Source organism: Corythoichthys intestinalis, chromosome 7 (assembly GCF_030265065.1).
Source record: "Corythoichthys intestinalis isolate RoL2023-P3 chromosome 7, ASM3026506v1, whole genome shotgun sequence".
Taxonomy (NCBI): domain Eukaryota; kingdom Metazoa; phylum Chordata; class Actinopteri; order Syngnathiformes; family Syngnathidae; genus Corythoichthys; species Corythoichthys intestinalis.
In genome coordinates, this window is record NC_080401.1 from 27543885 (window position 1) to 27564554 (window position 20670).

At 37.6% G+C, this 20670-nt stretch overlaps 1 protein-coding gene across 4 annotated transcripts in view; it reads left to right on the forward strand.

The window, feature by feature from the left end:
• jak1 (Janus kinase 1) overlaps window positions 1-20670 on the forward strand; it is a 67447-nt gene that overhangs the window by 41113 nt on the left and 5664 nt on the right. For all 4 annotated transcript variants that reach the window (XM_057840292.1, XM_057840293.1, XM_057840291.1 and 1 more), the window contains 12 exons: window positions 4232-4341; window positions 6573-6719; window positions 6804-6891; window positions 6975-7102; window positions 7216-7354; window positions 8845-8996; window positions 9121-9271; window positions 9778-9866; window positions 13750-13942; window positions 14326-14450; window positions 14725-14897; window positions 15350-15467. In XM_057840292.1, coding sequence (XP_057696275.1) covers window positions 4232-4341; window positions 6573-6719; window positions 6804-6891; window positions 6975-7102; window positions 7216-7354; window positions 8845-8996; window positions 9121-9271; window positions 9778-9866; window positions 13750-13942; window positions 14326-14450; window positions 14725-14897; window positions 15350-15467 — 1613 coding nt within the window. The remainder of the gene's footprint in view (window positions 1-4231; window positions 4342-6572; window positions 6720-6803; window positions 6892-6974; window positions 7103-7215; window positions 7355-8844; window positions 8997-9120; window positions 9272-9777; window positions 9867-13749; window positions 13943-14325; window positions 14451-14724; window positions 14898-15349; window positions 15468-20670) is intronic.

Below are 20670 nucleotides of genomic sequence, written 5' to 3' on the forward strand. Positions count from 1 at the left end.
TCCGATCTTTGAAATGCCATTACCGTTACTGAGGATGTAAAGGGACGCGTTCCTACAATTTGGTTGAATGAAGGGTGAGTTGTCTGATTTTGTCACAGCTCCCCGGTACAGAGCAGAGTGGGATGAGGGAAGGACGTGGTGACGCCGTTGCGAAAGCGATGATGATTGACTAGATGGCTGGGAGCGTTAGCATAGCATTCGCGTTTTCGTTAGCATTACCATTTAGAGTGACGATCGTCATCTTAAACTCTCAGGCAACTTTTTTTTCCTGGTGCGTACAATTAATTGAAAATAATGTACTGTTTTCCTGTTAAGTGTGCATTATCATCACCAAGTTGGTGTTTTCCTTTCAGACAATACAATAACATACAATACAATATAATAACTTTTTTTTTTTTTTTTTTTTTTAATACCAAATATAGTCACTTGCTCTTAACCTTTCTTGAATGGCGTATCCATGAACATTGGGTGATATTTTTTTATCAAAAGTACCAGAACAAAGACTGGAGAGGCAAGAGATTCAGAGCCTCACCTGCGTATTGAAAAATATATTTATGCATATATGTTAGGGATGTGACGACACAAGTCACGGCTCAGTACGTAACTCGGTACAAAGAGCATGGTTCGGTGCGGGTTCAGTACAACAGGGAAAAACAATAAGACTTTTTTTTCTCACAGCATTTGAAAGTTAAAGTTTGTATATCGTTACACTCTTATACTTCATACTGTAGGTGAAATTAAAACAAAAATGTAAAAAGTGTGACCTAATGTTTTGTTGTTGTTGTTTTTTTTTAAATGAAAAAAATCAGTTCTATTCAATCAGTTAATACAAATTTGATGTTAAAGTTGTTATAGAATGTATATTGTACACTGCTGGGCAAAGGTATTGGCACCCTGCAATTCTGTCAGATAATGCTCAGTTTCTCCCAGAAAATGATTGCAATTACAAATGCTTTGGTAGTAATATCTTCATTTATTTTGCTTACAATGAAAAAACACAAAAGAGAATGGGGGAACAAAAATAATTATCATTTTACACAAAACTCCAAAAATGGGCCGGACGAAAGTATTGGCACACTTTGAAAAATCATGTGATGCTTCTCTAATTTGGGTAATTAACAGCACCTGTTACTTACCTGTGGCACAAAACAGGTGGTGGCAATAACTAAATCACACTTGCAGGCAGTTAAAATGGATTAAAGCTGACTCAACCTCTTTCCTGTGTCCTTGTGTGTACCACATTGAGCATGGAGAAAAGAAAGAAGACCAAAGAACTGTCTGAGGACTTGAGAAGCAAAATTGTGAGGAACCATGGGCAATCTCAAGGCTACAAGTCCATCTCCAAAGACCTGAATGTTCCTGTGTCTACTGTGCGCAGTGACCAAAAAACTGTCTGAGGACTTGGGAAGCAAAATTGTGAGGAACCATGGGCAATCTCAAGGCTGCAAGTCCATCTCCAAAGACCTGAATGTTCCTGTGTCTACTGTGCGCAGTGACCAAAGAACTGTCTGAGGACTTGAGAAGCAAAATTATGAGGAACCATGGCAAATCTCAAGGCTACAAGTCCATCTCCAAAGACCTGAATGTTCCTGTGTCTACTGTGCGCAGTGTCATTAATAAGTGTAAATCCCATGGCACTGTGGCTAACCTCCGTAGGTGTGGACGGAAAAGAAAAATTGATGAGAGATTTCAACAAAAGATTGTGCGGATGGTGAATAAAGAAGCTGTCCTGCAGTCCGAGGGTACAACAGTGTCAACCCGTACTATCCGTCGGCGTCTGAATGAAAAGGGACTCTATGGTAGGAGACCCAGACGACCCCACTTCTGACCCAGAGACGTAAAAAAAAAAAAACAGGCTGGAGTTTGCCAAAACTTACCTGAGAAAGCCACAACCGTTTTGGAAGAATGTTCTCTGGTCAGATGAGACAAAAGTAGAGCTTTTTGGTAAAAGGCATCAACATAGAGTTTACATGAAAAAAAAAAAAAAAGAAAGAGAGTGCCTTCAAAGAAAAGGACACTGTCCCCACAGTCAAACATGGCGGGGGGTTCCCTGATGTTTTGGGGTTGCTTTTCTGCTTCTGGCACTGGACTGCTTGACCGTGTGCATGGCATGATGAAGTCCAAAGACTACCAACATATGTTGCAGCATAATGTAGGGCCCAGTGTGAGAAAGCTGGGTCTCCCTCAGAGGTCATGGATCTTCCAGCAGGACAATAACCCAATACACACTTCAAATAGCACTGGAAAATGGTTTGAGAGAAAGCACTGAAGAGCATAGAACACCCGTTGAGAGATCTGAAAATGGCAGTTTGAGGAAGACATCCTTCAAATCTCAGAGACCTGGAGCAGTTGGCCAAAGAAGAATGGTCTAAAATTCCAGGAGAGCATTGTAAGAAACTCATTGATGGAAACCGGAAGCGGTTGTTCAGTTATTTTGTCTAAAGGTTGTGCTACCAAGTATTTGGCTGAGGGTGCCAATACTTTTGTCTGGGCCATTTTTTGAGTTTTGTGTAAAATGATAGAATGATTTAATTGAATGATTTAAAATTTTTTTCATTGTCTTTTGTGTTTTTTTATTGCAAGCAAAATAAATGACGATATTACTACCAAAGCATTTGTAATTGCAATCATTTTTGGGGAGAAATTGAGCATTATCTGACAGAATTGCAGGGGTGCCAACACTTTTGGCCAGCAGTGTAATAACGTGTAGAACATGAAAACTAATGTCAGTTACTTTGCTGAGTAACTAATTACTTTTACAATGAGGTAACTGGGTTACTAACTCAACTCAATTAGTAACTAATTACCTTTTTAGAGTAAGATTAACAACACTTGGTATATTACATTTCATTAGTCTAACAATATAATAGAACATTGGATGCAACTGTAAACTGCATTAAGTTGGTATTAATATGTTAAGATTTAACAGACACTTTCTCATGTAAAATCTCTGGTAAAAAACATAATGCAAACAACAATCCCACGTCTTGTGCACATGCATGTTTCACATGTTTACACAAACACACATGCACGCACTGTTGTTGGAGAGGAAGAGAGTTGTAAATGTGGGTTTCCGGTGGCAACTTATGTTTACTTCACTGAAGGAGAGTTAGTAAGTGTTTCAGAATGTGTCGCAGATTAAAATTAGTAAATGTTTCAGAATGTGTCGCAGATTAAAGAACTGGAAGTCTTCTTGGCAATGCATTAGACAATATCTATGATAAAAATCTATGACAAAATCTGCTCATCAGACAGTAAATTGATTGGCTGAAAAAAAACTTTTAGAACAACGAACTCTTTTTAACAGCTTGCACAATCATGTATTTTCTCTTTGACTGTTGGCAAACAACAGGTAGTCAATGGTATGAAATGTATACTGAACAAAATATTATGCCGGCTAACCTTCACTAAATAGAATCGTGACTAAAGATATTGTATTATACAGTAATTCTCTGCGGTTAAAGTAAAATTTTGGGTGACTCAGTTGTTGCTTTAATTGCTTTACATTAAGGTCTGATTGAGTAATTGGCAAGATGATAGTTGTGATTGCAGGTCTGATCAGGAATGTGCTTGAGAACATTAAATGGATGAGTGCTTTTATACAGAACTAGTTAAAACCTGATCTTGTGCATTGTCTTCAGTGCTATAAAACATTGTGATGTGGTTTTGTCTGAACATCACACCCACACATGCATGAACCACATTAACGTGAGAGTGAGTGAGTGAGTGAGTGAGTGAGTGAGTGAGTGAGTGAGTGAGTGAGTGAGTGAGTGAGTGAGTGAGTGAGTGAGTGAGTGAGTTAAAATGATGACAAAAAGTAAGTGAAAGTTAAATAATATAAACAATGATATGACTTTTGTAAACAATGAACATAAAAATATTATAAGACGGACAATATAATTTAAAATGTTATAAGGATCTATAATGCAGCCAAATGTCTGACACACACATTGATCAGCGCCATTTATGTGCATGTATTGATTACACAAATTAGACAGTTTGCTCAGTGGCCTTTTTTTTTTTTTTTTTAGCTTTCTGTCAACTCAATTCGTTATCTTTACAGAGCTAACTGTGTTTATTTGAATCAATTGAATACTTTCTATATGAAATTGACAAACAACAATATGAAATATGTCGTATTTATTGCTTCACACTCGTACGGTATTTATTTTGTCAAATACAGCAAAGACTTATGGTTGTTTTAATCATGTTTGCTTGTTGGTTGTTGTAGAGATATCAAATTTGCTGGTGTTCACCAACGATAAAGCACCAGTACTTCCGACGCCCATGCAGGAGTGCCAGGTCATTATCCATCGCATTCACAAGGAAGAAATTGAACAGGTATACTTTCATTTTGTTTCTTTTTCTATCAGGTATGTCAAACTCATTTTAGTTTGCGGACCACATTTGCGGTGGGTAAATCTCAAGTGGCCCTGACTGGTATATTTTTGGCCCAGTAATTTATAGACATACAATACCATGTGTATACCATTATTACACCCCAATCATTTGTGACTTGTGAATGGAGTAATACGGAAGTATGATCTCTGATGCGGAAGTGTTCTGTTGTGGCAGACATACTTTAGATGTCAAATTATGTAAAAAATATTGGACAGATTGGGACTAATCCTTGCTAGTATGTTTCAGATGATTACAGAGAGTAAGTTTGGCCTTTAAAAAATGGGACAATTTTGAACGGAAGCTCCCTTTAAGAAGGAGCTTTCATGAATTTTCAAAAATTTTAATATTTGTAAGTTAATGAAGGGTGTGTATCTAGCGTGCTGCCATTTCCATCTCCTTTACTTGACTTTGTAATCTTTTCACTTCATTAAACATTTTTTTAACCAGGAAAATTTGCAGAATTGAGCTAAATAGCGAGCATTCCTAATCTGGCAAGCCAGATTGATTGTTCCATATACGAATTTCCATCTGTGAATATATTTAACTTATCAATCTGGGAAAGATTCAGTCGAGATAGATTTCATGGGAGGGACCTTCAAAAAAATATAGGGCTGCAGATTGAACGGTGGCTCTTCATATCGGCTGCTGATTGGACGATGGCTCTTCTCGTCACACTTGCGAAAATGTCGTTTCATGTGAAAAAGATTTTAGTCATGCTCTTTGTTCCTTTTTAAATGAGGAAATTAAGTGTATTTAAAAAAAAATAATAATAATAATAATAAAAAAGCTCCCAAATTGACCTATACACACGAACTGCTTTGCATTCCTCTGTAGTATGCAAGCAGATATTTGCTTCCTGGTCACATCTGAAGTTCCCGCCTTTTTCCTCTGATTGACTCGCGACTAATCCAGATTTAGCCACATGAGAATGTATTGGTTCGCAGAAGAGAAAAAACATTGTTTCCCATCAAAAAAAGCTTTTCGTGACATTGCTCATTTTTAATGAGGAAATGAAGTGTATTTCTGACCAAACTTCAGAAATTGACCTATCGACAAGAACCGCTTTGCACTTCGACAATGTATTCAACCAGATAGTTGCTTCCTCATCTCGTCTGCTGCTCACGCCTCTTTCTCCTTATTGGCTTGAACATCAAATGACCTGGGAATTTGTTAGACAGTTGAATTTGGCAAGACTGTACTGTATGATGAATAAGGCAGTACCACGCTGCTTGCAAGGCTAGAACATCCCTGCTCTAGAGAGAAAATACAAGGTGTCCATAAAGTCTCTTTACCATTTCAAAAATGTATTAAAAATGCAGTTGATTAGATATTTTATTCAGATTTGTTCTGTTGTATTCAGCGTTTGTTGAAGTTTTTTTTTACCTCTTTTAATACATGGGCACCATTAGTTGCCATTGCTAATGCCATTGCCACAATTGATGAGGATATGCTACAGCGAACATGGCAAGAAATCGAGTACTGTCTTGATGTGTTTCGTGCAACTAATGTAGCCCATGTAGACGTGTATTAAAAGAGGTAAAAAAAAAAAAAAAAAAACCTTCAATAAATGCTGAATACAATAGAACAAATCTGAATAAAATATCTAATCAATTGCATTTTTAATAATTGTTTTAAATGGTAAAGAGACTTTATGGACACCCTGTATAATACACAGCCACATAGTCTAAAAAGTGGAAATGACATGTACGATCGGGGACGCTTATCATAAAATGATGTTAGTATACAATATTGCAGATAATCTTTTTGATAATAATGTTAGCACTTGAGGGCTACCCATTAAAATATTCTCAAAATGATTTGACTAATTACTCGTATTATGCATTTTTTAATAACCTGCTTCAGTCATTCTATAAATAAAACTATTACCATACAATAGGATATTTTGAATTTCAATGGCATAACATCATAGAACAAATCATCTGAAAAAGAAAAAAGTTTGAAACTTTGTCACTCAAAGCTATACAAATAAAGAAAGTAAAATACCACATTAAAGAATATTGGTGTTGTTTGTGGCTTGTATTATTTGTTAGTTTTTTAGCCTTGTTTTAAAGGTTCCTGACAAAATATTCTGTATGGTCTTTATTTGATTACATAAGCACTGTTATGTACGCATATGCTCAATGCTGTGATTCTTCTGCTGTGCACTATAGGAGGAGCATCTTGGTCGCGGCACAAGAACGAACATTTTCTCTGGCACACTGAGAGTAAAAAATGATGATGACATAGGTTACGGATCCTTCCAAGAGTATAAAGTGGTGCTCAAAGTTCTGGGTTCAGGGCACAGAGATATTTCCCTGGTGAGATCACTGTTTAAATTAACAACACTTTGTTCTAAATGTTAACATATCATTACCGTATTTTGTATGTCTTCTTTTCTTCAGGCGTTTTTTGAAACTGCAAGTATGATGCGGCAAGTTTCCCATAAGCACATTGTGCTTTTGTATGGGGTCTGTGTCCGCCATCTGGAGAGTAAGTGCAAATTCGAGCTACAAAATTATGTGCTTTTTTTGGAAGAAAGCTCTGTGTGGCAAACCTGTTTTTCTGTGGGTCAGATATCATTGTGGAAGAGTTTGTGGAACTGGGACCACTGGACTTATTCATGAGGAGGCAACAATGCCCACTTAGCACATCTTGGAAGTTCCAGGTGGCCAAGCAGCTGGCCTCAGCTCTCAGCTATTTGGTAAGAAACACATGCAGATCTTTTTTAAGCATGTCAATCTTCTTGCACAATTTAATATGTATAATAAAATACACCTGTGAGATTTTAAATAGTTTTTTTTTTTCACCATTCAGGAAGACAAAAAGTTGGTCCATGGCTTTGTGTGTGCGAAGAACATTCTGCTCGCCCGAAGTGGACTTGAAGATGATCAAGGAGGACCCTTTATCAAGCTCAGTGACCCAGGAATTCCAATCACTGTACTCACAAGAGAGGGTGTGTTTGGCTTCCAAATAATGAAACTACAATGTTGTTTTGTATATTAGAGAACAATCTGCCACCAATTGTATTTCCTTCTCTGATGATTCTGCACTGCTTCACCACTTCTTTGATTTCTCATCTTCTTCCTCTTCCAAATCATTTGCTCCCATCTGTCTGTGCCACATAATTGTTTGATGGCATTGGTGATGAAGTCAGTCAGTTTTTGTTTGATTTAAATCAACATAAATTGGAAATTACTTTTTCATTCGAGCATTCAACATGACATTAAAATTTAAGAATTTGCTAATTGTAAAGCCAGGACATGTCCAGTATTAGTAATACATGTAATGGGTATGTATGTATATGTAATTATTTTGATATAAATTACATACAAGTGACAATAATACAAATAATGACAACCTTTTTTGCACCACGGACCAGTGGAATGCGGGCCTTTTTTTCCCCCACAGACCGGCAATGTGTGGCAGAAAGATATAGCAAATATAAAATAACACGATGGGGCTAAAAACCAACGTTCAATGCAGGGAAAATGTAACTCACAAGATGCTGGATGAACCTTTTTTAACGGCGGCCTCCTCTAAAACTTGACGGCAAATATCCTTGGTCGCAGGCATCATAAGTTCTTCTCCAATCGTGAAAGGTTTCTTGGCATTCCATTTCCAAGGCTTATCCATTATTCCAGGGCGCTTAGTCTCTATTTGCCAAAGCAGCTTTGAAGGCTTCATTGCGTTGTTTGCTAACTTTTGGCCACATTTTATGCAGCTTAGACTTTGCATAGGCTCCTCTTCTGACTCGTCAGGTGGCCTTTTACCCGTAAAAAGCTGTCCAAAGACGTCTGTTTTACAGTCATCTTCGCTAATGTGTGGGCTTTTTATTTCCGGGTACAAATCTTATGTGCCTACGTCATTATCAAGGACAAGCGCACATAGATATCAATTGGAGCTAGCATCTGTTTTTTATATACTGTGTCTATGACAACATCCTATCCAGTTTTATTATTATATTGACTAATCCGAGCAAAATGACCGGACATACCCAGTGTGCTATTGCTAACGTTTCTGTTTACATTGACTGTCGCTGGGCAGCTACTGAGGTGTGTAAACATCCCAGTAATGGCGGCCACCACTAGGGAGTGACATCCACATATCTCTACTCGGACTAGTCAATGGAGTAGGCAGGCAGATTGATGTGTCAAACGGCACAGGCCAGAATACAGTCGTTGATAAATCATTTATTATTTCTGTGCGGCCTAGTACCATTTACGGTATGGACTGTACCGGTCCCCGGCCCGGGGGTTAGAGCCACTGCCATACTAGTTGATGACAGTAGATATCCAATCAATTTTGACTGATCATTCGCTGCCATCCTCTCTCATTAGTCAGTCTAGCTCCATCAATAGCATCCATTATGTTAAGAACATGTTGCTGTTATTTTTTGCTCTTATTTTGCACTTCCGATGTTGACTGTTTTCTCTTGCTTTGCAGAACGTGTGCATCGCATACCCTGGATAGCACCTGAGTATGTGAAAGGTGTGACCTCCCTGAGTATTGCAGCTGACAAGTGGGGCTTTGGGACCACCCTGTGGGAGATTTGTTATGATGGAGAGGAGCCCCTTAAAGAAAAGAAACTCACAGAGGTAGGGAGATGAATGGTCAACAAAATCAAAGGGTTTTCTTTGTCTACCATCTCAAACCGATCTGAAAAACGGTCTGCATTAGTCTTCTCATGAAATTTGTTGGTGTGGATTTTGATTTGAACAGAAGGAGAGGTTTTATGAAACAGAGTACCAGCTTGTGACCCCGGACTACAGAGAGTTGGCTGAACTAATGATCCGCTGCATGAACTATGATCCAAAGAAGAGACCTTTCTTCAGGGCTATTGTGAGAGATATTGACAAACTGGAAGAAAAAAGTAAGAGTAGTGTGTGTATAAGGAAGACTAAACATTTCATGTGCTGATCCCATAATAAAGAGGTGTGACCAAAAACAGCAGATTTTAGCCAAATCAGATAATTTACATTGCTGGTCTGAGTGCTTGATTCAGAATTGTGCTAATTATCTTGACTTTTTTGCCTTTTTCTCCTTAATTTACTAGACATGTACATTTCAGGTGAGGTGACATATCTGATAACGGTGTGTGTGTGTTAAATCCATTGTTATTGTTTAGCTAAACGCTGAGTTTTTCGACAGGTAGATCAAATCTGTCTACTGCACTTACCTTAGGAGCGCATTGGATTCATGTTTGATTTTTATAAACAATATTTGAAAATATCCAATGATGTGGAATGCAAACATTCACCGCCTAATTTGAAGAAATTTAAGATGAAACGTTGCTTAGGAAGCATTTTAAGATGCCACTTATGCATGAGGAATCACAGCTATGTTGTAACCAGGATTATGCTTCTTTTCCTTTCATAGATCCATCCATCAAACCACAGCCTACATCAGAAGTGGATCCAACTGTGTTTGAAAAGAGATTCCTGAAGGTTATCAGAGATCTGGGACAGGTGAGATAGTCTTGCTGGTTCACAATGTGTATATTATTTGTAGTACCTACTCTGTATTGCAGCTTGAACTGTATTGCAATTGGCCAAATACAACAAAGGCATATTGCAATATGCATCGTTATATTTTGGGTTTATCTTTTCACTTTTTTTTTTTGTTTACAGATGAATGAAAAACCAAAAAAAAGCTATGTTTAACTACTTCTGTTTATTTCATTCTACAGTTTTTAGGAATTATAGTTAGCCACTTACAGTATAGGCATCTAGCTAGGCCTACGTATTTGACGTTATAACAACCATGTGAAAATCAATTTTAAATCTCGAGATTATGATGATTGTTATTGCGTCTGGTACACCTAATTCAATGAGGCGTCTAGTCTTTGTTGGTTGCTTCAAACGAGAATCAAGCATGCGCATGACCTTGACCTGTAACGTCACATGGCATGCTGGCGTCTGAGAGAAAAATTGAATCAAAGAAAATAAATTGATATGAATAACATTGAATCAAAGAAAATAAATGGAATTCTGAAAAAACAAAGTGGAACATCAGTCTCCATTCGACCTTAAGAATGGTCATTCTTGAAAAATGCAAAGAGATTGATGTTGTAATCTGTCAGAAACTTGAATCAACAACCTTTTATGGCACAGGTGTCAAACCAATTCCAGAAAGGGCCAAGTGGGTGCAGGTTTGCTTTCCAACCAATGAAGAGGACACCTTTTCACCAATTAGATCTTTTACATGTGTAATCAGGTAAACTTTGTCAGGTGCTGCTTCTTTCAGCAGGAAGTTCATTGGTTAAACTCTCTGCGTTGTATCGGTTGGAACAAAATCCAGCACCCACGCGGCCCTTTCTGGACTCGGTTTGACACCTGTGTTTTATGGGATACTAGTCAAGCAAGCATTGTATTTAACAAAAGTTATGTTGAAATTAATAAAAAGTCTTGTACAGGTAGTCCCCGGGTTACGACGGACTCAACTTGCACGATTTCGACTTTACGACGCCGGAGTCTCTTGCGCCATTTTGTCTCTAGTATTTTTTTTTTTTTTTTCAGGGTACCCGCGGGTTATTAAAAGTATTAAAAAAGCATTGAATTTAGTTTTCCATTATTAAAGGTATTAAAAATATTAAATTAGCTGTTGTATGTCTGGAATTTTTTCACCGTGCTCTTAATTTTCAAGAACATCTCAGTGCAACCTAAATTATATCCGTGACAAAGTTTGTTTTTTTTTTTTAAATCCATAACGAAGATGACGCATAGAATTTTTACGATGCACTGCACTACAAGTCGAAATGCAACTCGTGCGTGCCAAACCACCATAACCGGCAAAACGGAGAATCCATCCACCTCTGCATCGGGAATGCGTCCGTTTGTCGGTGGAACGAAAACCCTGCAGGCAGAAGAAGTATTGTGGATTCTGAACACCAAAACAGACCACCATTCATATACTTCAAATGAGTCCATTGGTGATCTGTTTCGGATATTACGTGATTTTTGGTCGGCATCGGCTGTCACAATGTTGGTCATATTGCGTTTTGTTCCAGAGGGAGCGTTCCCGATGTCTTAACTGTCTTCTGTAACGAATTTTCAGTTGGCAGGAAAAAAACACACATTTTCTTAATATTTAAATAGTCTTCATATTTTTATGACCATTATAAATGCATTTACACAATGAAATAACGCTGGAAAAGTTGGTTAAACATAATGTTGCTCAAATCGTGGTTTTTTTTTTTTCCGGAAGGAGCATTCACGACTTCGTAACTGCATCAACACTTTAAGATAGAGGTAAAATCGGGGCTAAAAAGTCCAGCCCGACCCGCGTTTTGTTTGATAACATTTGTGACGATGTCTGCATAAAAGCCTGTCTTTTATAACGAATTCTCAGTTGGCAGAAAAAAACCGCACATTTTCTTAATGTTTAAATAGATTACATATTTTTATGATCATTATAAATTTATTTACACAACAAAATAACGCTGGAAAAGTTTGTTAAATATAAATAAACAGATGCGGTTTTGCGGACTCGCAGAGGGGAAGATTAAAAAGGGCGTATAGCCTAGGCACGCTCTGGCTCTGCAATGACCATACAGTGCCCTCTTTTTTAAAATCCAAATTATTTATTTTATAACAAGTATTCCTTAGTTTATCATTCATACATCGTTAATATATAGTTATTTCAAAAAGTTTGCGAGAAAGAACCGTGGCCCGGCCCGACGTAATAATTGACATTTTAATTTTGATCATGTTTTCAGTTTAATTTAGCTGTTTCCAGCTTGCTATGTTTATAATTGCGATGTTTGTTTACCACTTTTCCTCTTACTGTGAAGAGGGAGGAAGTTGCATCGGCCACCGCTATGATATTTAAGTCATCAGCCATCTGCTGTGACCCGGGAATTTAACGCCTGCTTTCATGCATACTGCTTCCCATGTCAGTCGACACGGGAAACTGTTTTCACACACAACTGCTGCATGGTTAAGTCCCACGATATTCCCGTTGTTTTGGAGTATGGGATAGGGGCTCAAGTTACATCCAGATACATTAGGTTGCAGTTTATGGGTCATGCGAAGGCAGTGGACCTGCTTAAACATTTCGGTTTGCCTTTCGAATGAACGTGAATTTCGCCGTTTTAACTCAAGAGTTAGCCATGTTCACTGGGGTCTTGGCAGGTGCACTAGCGGCTAGCCTGTTACAGAAGATGGCTGGTCTTTTTGTCCATAATTATTGTGTGTGTGTGTGTGTGTTTAAAAAAAATTCTGACAGACTTTATAATGTTCTTTAAATGTGTTTTAATTGTATCTTCAATATACGTGCATTCTTTTGTCAAACACACTTAGTAATTGAGGTTAAATTTGATTTGCAGTGCTTTATTTAGTATGATTCAATATGATCTAAATAATGGGTGCGAGAAAAGTATTGATTTTCAGTTGAAATGGCATTAAAAAAGGTCTTTAAAGTCTTGAATTTAGATTTATCAATCCTGGGGGGGACCCTGTTTTTTTTTTTTTTTTTTTTAATCGAATAAACAGTACCTTGTTGTACCTCGCAGTATCTTATTTTTTACTTTATTAATATGATGTGTTCTGTCCTTACTAAACGTGAGGATGGCAAACAAGGAAATTGTGCTTTTTGAAGCTTTTTACTTCCTTCACTTTTGACAATTTGTAAAGCTGTACCACAGATATGTACACTTATGTTCAATACGACACGCATTTTAACAATAAAATACTCTACACAAAAAAAATGGTGTTCAAACGTCTATATAGTCTCATCAATGTCTAAATGTAGTAAATTAAATAAGACTAATTTACCAAACAAAAGTCCGCTATCTTAAATTCTACGAATGCTAACGTATTTACAATTCTCATAGCAAATTGCTCACACATAACTCAACAAACTGTAGCTGTAAACATAATTAAAAATACATACACAAACAGATATTAGCTGAAACAACTTATAGCTTTATGTGAGCCAAACCAGAGCGCAGCTATCCTTTATCCATGTCAGACATCTGGGTCTGCTACTGTCATACAAGGTGACAGTCCAGCCAGACCCAACGCTGCCACCAGAGGGCAGTGTATTCTTCATCATAAAACAAAATACCATACTTTTGGACTTTTTGGATAGTTATTTTACTAAAGGGTTGATTCCGACTTCCGTGGAAATTCGGGTTACGTCGCCAGCATAGGAACGGAACTTGTTCGTAACCCGGGGACTACCTGTATTGAGATGTTAATTAAAACCTTAGGTAAAATCCATCAAAGTATACGGAAAATTTGGATTAAAATCTTTGTACAGACAGTTCAGTGTTCATACACTGAATTTTGCTAAGTGCATATCTGCTGAATTTTATAGATAATATGATAACTTGTCTTGATCTTCCTGAAGGGCCACTTTGGTAGGGTGGAGTTGTGTCGATATGATCCTCGAGGAGATCGAACTGGCGAGTTGGTGGCGGTGAAGTCACTGAAGTCTGAGAATGGACAAGAGAAGGGCAGCAATCTCTTGAATGAAATTGATATCCTGAAGGCCCTCTACCATGAAAACATTGTCAAGTACAAGGGGATTTGTCTGGAGGAAGGTAAGTGCGTACAGAGTCAATAGTCACGTTTAGATGAAGACCTTATCACATGTCGACCAGAAACCGTTAACTTGTAGAGTATTAAAAAAAAAAAAAAAAACAGACACGGTATCAGTTTTTGGTCTTTGCCATCATCCAATGTTAGTCTGAAATTATGCACACTGGATAATAATGCAAAGACAGTACATAAAAATGAGAGTAGCATTGTATTGCGAAATTGAAGATATTAAGGGAGAAATAAAGAGGATTTATTACCTACCAGTCAGGAAACTTGTTTTGGAATTAGACCCCCCCCCCCCCCCCCCCCCTTCCCCACCAACATTAGTAGTAAACCTCTTTATGCTCCTAACTTGGTGTCCTCATCTTGGTTTGTGTGTGAGCAGGTGGTCGAGCCACCAAGCTGATAATGGAGTTTCTTCCTCTGGGATGTTTGAAAGATTACCTTACTGACAAGAAAAGCAAGATCAGTCTCAGCACCCTGCTGAGCTACTCAACTCAAATATGCAGGGTAAGTAACTGGTACCGTGTGGTCTCTTGTTTCTTCTTTGATAATGAAAATTAACACATCTGAGTAGTGAAAACGAATAATGTGCATTATGGAGCTCAGTCTGTTATCCCAGTCTTCCTTCTCGTTGTGATTTTTCATCATGATGAGCAGTTTGATTTGAATGATTGAAGCTTGTTCCACATCCTGTAGCGGAACGTTTACATTTTTCCCCCCTAAAGTTAGTTAATCATTAATAAAAAGAGAACAAGTTGATACAATTCGTCTGTTTTTTTAGGGTATGGAGTATCTGGGATCTCAAAATTACATCCACCGTGACCTGGCTGCCCGAAATGTGCTGGTGGAGAACGAGCGAACTGTGAAGATCGGTGACTTTGGCCTGACCAAAAGCATTAAAGACAATGAAGTCTATTACACGGTCAAGGATGACAATCCAAGTCCTATTTACTGGTAAATACATGTGAAATGAGAATTTTAGATGGTGTATTTTAGTACGAGCACAAAGTGACTGAGCTTTAGAGCCAGGCTTGCATCGAGCGCTAGTTAATGGGTAACAGTACATGTAGTTAGTTTTTGTAAGCTTCTGCACCATACCCCATTCCCAGAGACAACACATTACAGTAGCTAGAGCTTTCCTACCTGAATTAACTTATAAGTGAGATTTCATGGCTCAGTTTTTTTCCATTTAATTATACTTTCTTGTTTTTTATGCATGCAGTTTTAAATTTTTAGATTCATCCTCAGTGTGTCAATAGCATAAACGTTTGCATGTGCACATGTACTGTCAAAGGCTAATGTGGTTAGCATCAATAGGAACGTTCATGTTTAAGTATGGCAACAATTCAGATACAGTGCTTTCTAGCCTGAGTCACTTGGTGCTTTTTTTTTTTTTTTTTTTCCAGGTATGCTCCTGAGTGCCTGACTCACTGCAAGTTCTACCTTGCTTCCGATGTTTGGTCTTTTGGAGTGACCATGTATGAGCTTGTTACCTATTGTGATAATGACAAGAACCCCATGCAGGTGAGCACAATCATACACGTTTTAATGCCCCTTCCCACAGTTTTGTCATTACCCGGTGAGTATTGGCAAAGATTGGATTACACTACTACTGTTAGGCACCTGTAGTTATAGAAATTCATTTAAATGCAGTACAATGCCACAAGGTGGTAAAAAGCCCTGAGTTGGGGCAAAGCTCTATATAAGGCTCCCAAAGTCACTTGGACATAGTTCCTTGGTACCAAACAGTGTTGTTTTTGGCAGCCCTATATATATTTTTGTCTTAGTCTTTTGGACAAAAGTACTGGTCATATTTTAGGCATTTAAAAATGTGTTCGTCTTCGTCTAGTTTTAGTCGAAGAACCCACCTAGAAGCCACAAACTGTATGTAAAAATAAGTTGTCCAAGTATATAAGAGAACGCTCGCCACGCTAAAGTTGATGCTAATGCTAACGTGACGAGTTACATTTAGTGTGTGATGATCACTCATCACAGACTGTTAACCCTTTAACACCTGAGCCAATTTCGTCCCAAGTTTGCATGCCTCTGATGTTGCCTTTATATGGTTGGGTCCCTTTTTTCAGGACACCATAACTTTCATGTCCAAACTTTTGTTTTCTTAACGGACCAATTATAATTAACATTTTGGACCCAAATAGACAAAAAAAATCCCAAAATCTTTTGTCAAAATTTGTAATATTGATGTCCCATTGACAACCGTTTTAAAGCTTGGTAGTATTTATTCAACTTGTTAGGATAAACATTCAACAGAATAAAATAAGACTGAGCAGTTTTTTAATTTTACAATTAAACACAAACAACAGGCATGGTCATAGGCGTTTTTGACCTTTACACATACTATGGTCAAAACACGTTATGTACAGTAGACTAACAGTGCAAAATAGTGAAAATAACGATTCAGGGTGTACGCCGCCTACTGCCCATAGTTAGCTGGGATAGACTCCAGCATCCCCACGACCCTCATAGGTAAGCGGCTTGGAAAATGAATGAATGAATATATACTGTATATATATAACATCTAACGCAAAAAGGGTTTGGAGGATATCTCTTTGTGAGGTTAGGTATTGCACCCATCAAAAGTATATACATGCAATCAAGCTTTTCAAACACACACATCTATCTACAAATTGAAAAGATTGATTGTGGAAAAAAATTAACATTGAAAAAAAGTCTTAAAAATATTGACAATAAACTAGTTCAGTTCAATTTTTCAGGCATGCCAATCGTTTCCCCTTGAACAGGACACTCGTCCGTAAATCCAACCCGCCGTCACTCGCGATCTCGCCTCCCTCTTCTTAGGTGGCGCGTCGCTCAGGCTTTTATTAAAAATGTTCACATTACGTCCTTCCTTCTTGACCTCACAATGGCACCTAGGATCTGTAGTCTTTCGTGGTGCTTTCGGTTTTTAAAAAGGACAAGAAATGATGGAAACATGGACATAAAAACATGGTCCATAAAGCACTTGAATGTTTATTTATGAGGGCAATAAAACTATAAAACCCAAATGACATCATCTCCCGTTTTATTTGGTCAATAAGCTTCAGGTAAAAATGGACGTGGACCTCAACTTCCGCACTTTCAAATGATACCAACCAGCGGCACGTTGGTGACGTAATTACAGTGTGACTAGGCTTCAAAGATGATTTATTATATTATTATAATTATTATAACTCATACTAACATTTATCTTTTAAGAATTACTTGTCTTAAAAATAGAGGATCCCTTTAAGATTGAGGATCCCTTTAAAGGGTTAAAGGCTAAGGCAACATTACATATTCTCTCTTGCCAAAATAAGAAAACAAATCTTACCATGTGTTTCCAACCAAGCAAGCAACACAGCTTAGATTGAAACACATCCTAAATTGCACTGCAAATTTTATAACGTCTTCATTAGTTTATTTTTCTTAAATCTAGTCATATCATTTTCTTCATCTTGTTTTGAGTGATAGACGTCAAAATATTCCACTGACCGTATTGGCCCGAATATAAGACGGCCCTGATTATAAGACAATCCCCTCTTTTTCAAGACTAAAGTTTGAAAAAAGACTTTTTTAACACCAAATTAATTTTTATACAGAAAATAATTACAGTACATCTGAAACAAATGATTAAAACAATATATTTGAGAGACAAAGCATGTTATTTTACCTCATTCAAATCTTAATATCTGAACATTTAAATATGTAAACTAAAGTGCAAACAGATTCGTAAATGAATGGCTTCTAGTTTTTGAAATGTAAATAAACCAATCTATTGTGATAAAACAACAAAATTGTAATAACTGCATTAACCATCAAAGTGAAGTCTAACTGTAACTGTAGTCTTGAAACAAATCTGAATAAGGAAAAACATTGCAATAAAAATATGCAAACTGGTTAAACTTGAGAGTAGCTGAGATCTGTCATGACAGAACATCGCTTCAATGATATCTGGCGCCATCTAGCGTCGTGAATGGGTATAATGTCTAGACCGCGAATATAAGACGACCCCCACTTTTTCAGTCTTATTTCAATGCAAAAAACACTTATATTCGGGCCAATACAGTACATTAAAGTGCATGTGACACGAAAAAGCATGTTTATTTCATAATACACGCGGTATTTTATGCCCCTGAATGATATGGACCGCTTGGATGTGTGTGGAAGCGATCGCTGTATTTATTTAGTTTTTTTAATCTCGCGCCATGAAAATGAGTGACTTCCGGCTTCGGTCTTGCATTGAGGAGGAGGGCGCTGTGACGTGTACGGTAGAAGACGTCCTCTTCACTATACAGTGTACTGTTGTGTATGAGGACGAAGGATTCAGCTGATTTTGCGGATTAATACGTTTATTTTTTGCATCACGCCAGCCAAACGGCTGCAGAAAAATCATTCTGTATGAGGGAGAGGCGTATGCGCCTTTTTGGAGTTTCAAAAGGTTCCCATTCACCGTGGATATTTACTGTGGGACCATTGGACTTACGAGGAAGTGAGTAAACATCTTGTTTTGTATTATGTCAAATACGAATACAGCCATTACAAAGTAAACATTACAAACTTCCTTTAAATAAAGGACTACTTACGTTTGATCATTGATAGGCATGTAAAAAGCTCTCCACATGCTCATTAGCAGCACGTTAGCTGCACAACAACTCCAGCCACCCTCCTCTGGGGAACGAACTGTAAATTACTCTCCGCCGGGCGGTTTGCCGATCCGCGAAGACAATTGACAACCGGGTCGTCATGTCAAATAATCCAGGCTAGTTATGTTTGATTTTCCGCTTCGAAGACTTTGAAACATCACTCAGTTCGGGTTAGCATGTCGGCTAGCTGTCACTCCTTCTGGTTTGTGTACATTCTCCGAAGCCAGGGAAGGGAAATGACATATGTCCGATTTAGGTGTCATAAAATATCGTTCGGGAGGTGCGACAGTAAAGGTGAAGTCGACAGTTTTGACCATTTATGGAGTAATTTTGCCATGTCGTCTTGAATAAATGGATTTTTATTATTTCATATTCCATTTAGCACAAGACTGTTATTTGTCATGACCATGCCATTTATTTAGCAATTGGGAAAAATACTTGGATAAAAACAATATCCTGTAAAAATATTGAAGTAAAGAGACAGTAACAATGACATTTTGCCGCTCTCTTCGTCGCGTTTTCCTAGTTGTGAATAGTTCCCCTCGACAGGCTGACTGGTCCTTCTCAAGCCATTTATATAGCTATTGGGGAAAAATACTTGGATAAAAAGAATATCCTGTAAAAATATTGGAGTAGAGAGACTGAAACAATGACATTTTGCGGCTCTCTTCGTCGCGTTTTCCTCGTTCTGAACAATTCCCCCCTCAATGGGCTAAATAGTAAAACCGATGAGCCCAGTCTACCGCTGACGTCATCCACCTGTTGGGGACGCTAAAGCCCTATAATGGTAGGCGTGGCTAACCGGCAGATTAAAAGACTAATTTCTCGTCATCTGCGCTTTGCTAAATTGTTGTATATAGTCGAATCGTCTCAAAATATGATTCTAATTCACATAATAATGCCATTTAAGACTTTTTTTCTCGTCAATATTACTATTTTTTCTTAAGATCTAAAAGTTGAAACTTTCTCACCTAAATCGAGCAAAATTTGATTTGAAATAATGTTTTGAACAATATCTATTCTTGAATCAAGAACATTTTGACATTTCAAAGCTTTATTTAAGAGTAAATATACTAATTTATTGCTTAAGATAAGTCGTTTAAGATTATTTTCAGCTAAAATTTACTTGAAGATAATTTCACTTATTTCTAGTAGATTTACACAGCAAATAAGGGAATTTAACCATGTTTAAGGAGGTGTGTTTTTGCAGTGTATGAGGAGTGGCGCAGCACATCTCACATGAGCGTCACGACCCAAACACTGCTACGATGCAAGCTGACATACTCCACGTACAATATGAAAATATTGCGCATTGTGAACACGACAGAAATTTTCATCTCGTTGTCATCTCGTCAGAGGAAAACTGGCTTTCGCCCCATTTTATTCTGGTCTCCCAAGCCACGTTTTTAGCTCGTCACCGTCACATCTTTGTCATGGAAAAAATTGTTCGTCGATGAAATATTTTCGTTATCGTCATTGTAGACAAAAAAACACGTGTACAAAAGCAATGCTCCTGTTTTATGAGACGGGGCTTTGGGCTGACTACAAGACTGGCACGTAGATATGTTTTTTATTTTTAAGGTAATAGTTCCACAATGGCCAAGATTTTATAGGGGTTATAACTGGGGCTGCAGCTATCGATTATTGAAATAATCGATTAATCTATCAATTGGTGAGTTTGAATAATTGAGTAATCGAATTAGAAACATTTAATGCGTTTCAGAATCAATTTTAGCAGATGCAAAACGACAACTCTCTAAGATTGCACCAAATTAAAAATAGCCTCAAATAAGTATTAAAAAATGAATAAATGAGGATCAAAGTAGAAGAAAACAACTGGCTAACTTGCAAACCAAAAAGTCCACTAGCTTAAATGCTATAAAACGCTAACTTTTATTTATTTATTTTTTTTCAGGGCTCTCAACAAATCGTTCCAACACATATTCCCACAAAAAAAAAACAGCTAATTGTACTACTAAATGTACCTCTAAACTAAATTACAAATGCATAAACAACCATATTTGCCTAAACAAAAACCTAACCTTATGTTAGTCTTAACATGGAGCAGCTGGATCCAGCCACGT